The sequence below is a fragment of the Cryptotermes secundus genome, unplaced genomic scaffold (genome assembly GCF_002891405.2).
Source record: "Cryptotermes secundus unplaced genomic scaffold, Csec_1.0 scaffold40, whole genome shotgun sequence".
In the NCBI taxonomy this organism is placed as follows: Eukaryota; Metazoa; Arthropoda; class Insecta; order Blattodea; family Kalotermitidae; genus Cryptotermes; species Cryptotermes secundus.
In genome coordinates, this window is record NW_019730583.1 from 192,114 (window position 1) to 197,414 (window position 5,301).

The 5,301-nt window shown below is 36.3% G+C and overlaps 1 protein-coding gene across 1 annotated transcript in view; it reads right to left on the bottom strand.

Annotated features, from left to right (window-relative positions):
* Nucleotides 1–373: 373 nt before the first annotated feature.
* Nucleotides 374–5,301, bottom strand: part of LOC111866337 (thioredoxin domain-containing protein) — a 21,593-nt gene continuing 16,665 nt past the window's right edge. Inside the window, exon 6 of the mRNA XM_023855184.2 lies at nt 374–1,098. Within this exon, the coding sequence (XP_023710952.1) occupies nt 933–1,098 (166 nt within the window). The 3' untranslated portion in view covers nt 374–932. The remainder of the gene's footprint in view (nt 1,099–5,301) is intronic.

The following is a 5,301-nucleotide window of genomic DNA, read 5'->3' on the forward strand; positions in this document are numbered from 1 at the left end:
AAAATGTTCCCTATCCAACCTTTACGTCTCCCAAGGGCGGCAAACGTTAGCTACGCCATTAGAGAGCGGTTTGTTGCATTCTTCAATTAGAAGAATTCCTGTTAGTGAATGGAACTGGTGCATAGGCAACATTAAGAATGTCCACAGTTAGTGTATACTTAACCCTATATAAATATATACAAATATTTCTACTTGCAGTCTCTGTTCATTGTAACAGCCAATTCCTTCCACTTTCTATCCTTAGCACATGAATCCTTGAACATCGGATGACGAGTATCATACAATAAAGCATTTTCTTTGATGAACTCTATTATTTGTTCCATTTGGCTACCTGTGCCGTTTCACGTACGTATAGATACTGACTGAGTGTGAGTCATGGCCAGATGGTTATCGGGTGTCAAAGATTCCCGAGTTCCCGAGTGTCGCGTCTGTGTGAGCGGCCCAGTCGGTAAACAGCCGTTTTTGTCCAGAGTGCTATATCGTCCCGAATCGTATCGCGTCTGTGTGTGGGAGCCTTTATGCATACTGTATACTTACTGTAGTAAGATCGGTCTGTGTGAAAATATTTACCCCTTAAGAAATCTAACTCCTTAAACTCGAAACTTGTCCATTCATTACGAGCTTATGCTTCTAACACATTTTTCTTTCTAATATAATGACAACTGCAAAACACTTAATACAGAAACTTGATTTTATCAGTATGTCAAAAGAGCAAAATGAATGAGAGCACTAGTTAATACAAGAAAATTAAACCCTTACTCACATGGCATTTTCTTATCACAAATCTGTGGGAAGAACATAAGAAAAATTAAGAGATAAAAAACTTGTGCTACAAAGAATATCCAACCAATCAGCACCTTAACATTGAATGTGTTTAATTTCAGTGTTCCATCCTTTTTAATCATCTTGTAATGTCTGTCAGAACAACATAACTATTTGCTTTTCTTTGATTTCTTTGTTACGGTTGGCTTCTTGGCTTTCAGTTTTGAAATGATGATGAAGATAGACAAAATTGTGAAACCTACAGATCCAAACCCAATCTTCCATATCCATGGGTTGTCCCGTAAATAGTCCACTATCATCTGCAGGAAGTCGTCACTGCAATGGAAACAGAAGACTGTATCACCACAGTTAAGAACACGGGAAAAGACTACTTGGATCTTAAACAGAAAATTCATTCAGTCATTCATTTATTCAGCAATCCATAAATCCTTACATGGTTAAACACCAATGGATATAGAAATAGTCAACATGAGTAAACATGATCACATACTGCATCACAATAGTGTAATGTCATACCATGAAGGTTCTGAGAGCCATCAGGCTCAGGATAAGAGTAAGCAATGATTTTCTATAAACACAATAATGAACCTTCTGGTGTGATAAAAAGTAAGGAATTTCTTAATCATCTGAGCGACTTCTATGTTCTCATGGACTTTGCCCCACTGAGTTAGATGAGAACACATACAACACCTAATCAGTCACTTGTACAGCCCAGTGATTGCAAAAGGGAAATTTGAAACATGTAAAATGATAAAAAGGGCATACTTTACACACCACAGCCAGGAGAGGGATGCAGAGGGATGCCAGAATTTTAACTACCAGCTAAAATGTTCAATCAACAATAGCTAATTTTTTATTGATCTACTTTCAAGAAGGGACAAGGGGACTATAATTTACTCATTGTGCACAGGCTTGCTTTGTAACATCTGAATTCATTAGTACCAGTTCAACAAATTTGGTGCAAACTGGCTTCAGTGCACCCAGTCACAACTTTCAGAACATTTTTGTTAAAATAATATGTAAATTTAAAGAATAAAGATGGTATTATGAAACTGAACAAGCCTTGCTGGTGTGGTTCAAAGAACAAAGGCAGAAGAAATCAGTTTAAGCCTAATCACTGAGCTCCATGCATCAAATGGCTGGCTTAACAATATTTAAGAATCTTGTCTGCATTGTATACAGGGCAACTAATGGACAGTCACACTAAATTTTGCATTCCTGATGAAACATGTGTATTAAATGGTGGGTGTACACCTGAGCTAATGGAGTACTCGCAGGTTTCTGAGTACATATTATGCATTTTTTATAATACATATGTATAAGAAGGCTAGACCAAGATGGCGGCAGTTGACGTTCTTGATTTCGCCTCTCGCCTTTTTGATCAAGATTCTTGTGATAGTGAAGAAATTGTTTGTGCGAAATGTAAAAAACTGACGGAATATCTAAAACTTGCAGTAATGGAATTAAAATCAGCTCAACAAATAATCAGGATTTTATATAAAGAAAGAGCTGAACTGAATAACCTCAACAAACAAGTGAACCTAACTAATGTAACGAATAGGATCCCAGGAAATGTGAGGTGTTTGAAGGAAAAGTCAGTCAAAGTAAATCATATAAGTGAAATCTCAGAAAAGGTAAAACATAAAATCAGAATTGTAGGTGATAGCCATGCAAGAGGTTTGGCTAATGAATTAAAGGACAAGCTAACTTGGGACTTTGAGACTCAGGGACTGGTAAAACTCGGATCTCCAGTGGGAGAATTGGTACACCTCTCCGATTCGGATCTGAAGGATTTAACAAAGAGTGATGTGTGTCATGTGGGGTGGTTCAAAAGATGTTAGTCGAAATGAGTCTAATCTGGGAATGCGAGCATTAAAACATATAATCAGTTTTCTTACACACAAATGTTGTGATAAATGTCCCACCCAGATATGACCTTTCACCAAACTCCTGTGTAAATGATGAAGTTCTAGTGTTTAATAGAAAACTTGAGAAACTAAAAAAGGTTTGCTTAAATCTTTCTGTATTAACAGTAGACTCAGCTCAGGACTTACTCACAAGACATGGATTGCATTTAAACTCTCAAGGGAAAGAGCATACTGCTACAAGAGTAGCAACAGTGATAAATGATCTGTTTAGCATAAACAAATCGGTCCCAATTGTGTTAAAGTGGAGTTGTCTGGGTGATGCGCAGAGTAATTTAGTCGATAAGTTGATCACTTGTGTGGAGATTGTTGATGGGAATGACTGGGACAGGAAGTCCAAGGTCCTCTTGAATACAGATTGTGACATGATAGGAAAGCAAGAGAGTAATGGGGGTTTAAAGCTAAATGAGACTGATCACAACCTGACTTCACTGATTTCCCAAGAGAATGTCAGTCCTCATTTTGTGGGTGACATTACAGATTCTACCAGCGATCTCAATCAGGATCGAAATTTAGATACGACTAAAGTTATGCCATAACACAGACTCTGAAAACCACCCTCTAAAAGAAGGGATGATTTTTCATGGATGGGAGACAGCAAAATAAAAACATGACTCATATAAAGGCAGATAATATACAAATCCTCCATCATAATGTGCAGAGCTTAAAAAGTAAAATACTGAACTGTTTTTTTACAATTTGACCTAAAAGATGTTGATATATTATGTTTTACTGAGCATTGGCTAAAGGAGGATCAGTTAGCACTAACAAATATTGAGCATTTTAAACTAGTAAGTAAGTTTAGTAGAACTAGTTATGAACATGGTGGTAAAGTAAAGAAAAGTAAAAAAGTAAAGCTATCCCTGTAACAGGCCGTGAAGGCCCATAGGGTTGTGAGACGTTAAGGGCCCCACATTACCTTGACAATCGGCTCAAAGATGGCGGTAAGGTTGTCAGCCTTACATGCCAGCCGTGCTTCACTCCCCAGGAAAATTATTTAATTAATTCCTGGTACTCATTTCTGTTAGAGGCTGAGTAAACCCCAGGGCCTAGTGCGGCCGGAAGGATTAGGTCAACTGAAAAAAATCCAATGACCCCATCGGGACTTGAACCCATGACCTTCCAGCTTGTAGCACAGTACCTTAACCACTACGCTACCGCATACCCCATGAACATGGTGGTTCATGTATATATGTAAAAGAGTATGTACAAACTACAGAACTACTCCACTTGCAAAAATTAGGTAAGGAAAAAAATTTTGAAATGTCCATAGTGAAATTGTTGAAGGACAAAATAATTCTTGTATTTATAGGTCACCAGATGGCGACTTTTACATGTTCCTAAAAAATTTGGAAGTTGTAATCCAAAATGTGCAGTTGAAAAGGAAAAAACTAATTTTATGTGGTGACTGGAACATAAACTTCTTAGATGACACTGTAAGAGTACGAGAACTAAAAAATTTGCTTCGGCTGTATAATTTGGCCAACATAATTACATCCCCAACCAGGGTCACAAAGAATTCCTTAACACAGATAGAAGTCATAGTAACAAACAAGCAAATTTTGGAATGCATATCATCTGTATTGGACTTGGGTTATTCGGACCACTTGGCACAAACACTAAAGATTAATGTAAACAGACAAGAGAGGGGTCTTAAAATGAGCAGAAAAAGACAGTTTACTAAAGAGGGTATCCAGGAGTTTAATTATTTACTGTAGAAGGAGTTATGGCAGGAGAGTTTTTCAAACTCAGATGAAAGTGCTAGTTTTAATGATTTTATGGACACGATCCTTTATTATTACAATACAGCATTTCCAAAAAAGACTGTTTATATGAAAATGACAAGGAAAAACAAATGGATTACCCAAGGCATAAGAAATTCTGGTAAAAGGATGAGACTGTTAAATGGTTTTAAAAAACAGCATAATCTGACTAGGGACATGCTGGATTATATCACCAGATATAAAAAATTTATAAGTGTTATAAAAGAAGCAAAAAAATAGCAAATGATAAGTATGTTTCAAGGTCTCAAAATAAAGTGAAAGCTGTGTGGCATTTAATAAAAAATGAAGTTGGTAAGTCATGTAAAGGTGATAAGAAAATCCAAATGTTTAGCGGTACAAAAATAATATCAGATCCGCAAAGTGTGGCAGATATGTTAAAGAATTTCTTTGTTGAAATAGTTGATGACCTTTTTAAGTCAAAACAACAAAAATAACAAAAACACACAGTGGCAGAAACAAAATATAAACTGCTGCCCTAATACCATATTTTTCCATCCAGTCACTGAATATGAAATAGTGTGTGTAACAAATAGTCTAAAAGGTAAATTATCTGCAGGATATGACAAGATACCAGAATATCTTGTTAAAAAATGTATAAATTATGTAAAAAGACCACTGGCTCGTATTTTCAATGCCTCATTGAGCTCAGGCACCTTCCCAGATAGATTAAAATTAGCTAAAGTGATACCTCTGCATGAAAAAGGGGAATATCATGATATTAAAAACTATAGACTGATATCCATTTTATCGGCCTTTTCCAAAATATTAGAAAAATTAATGTATAATATGCTAATGCCTTTTTTAATTCA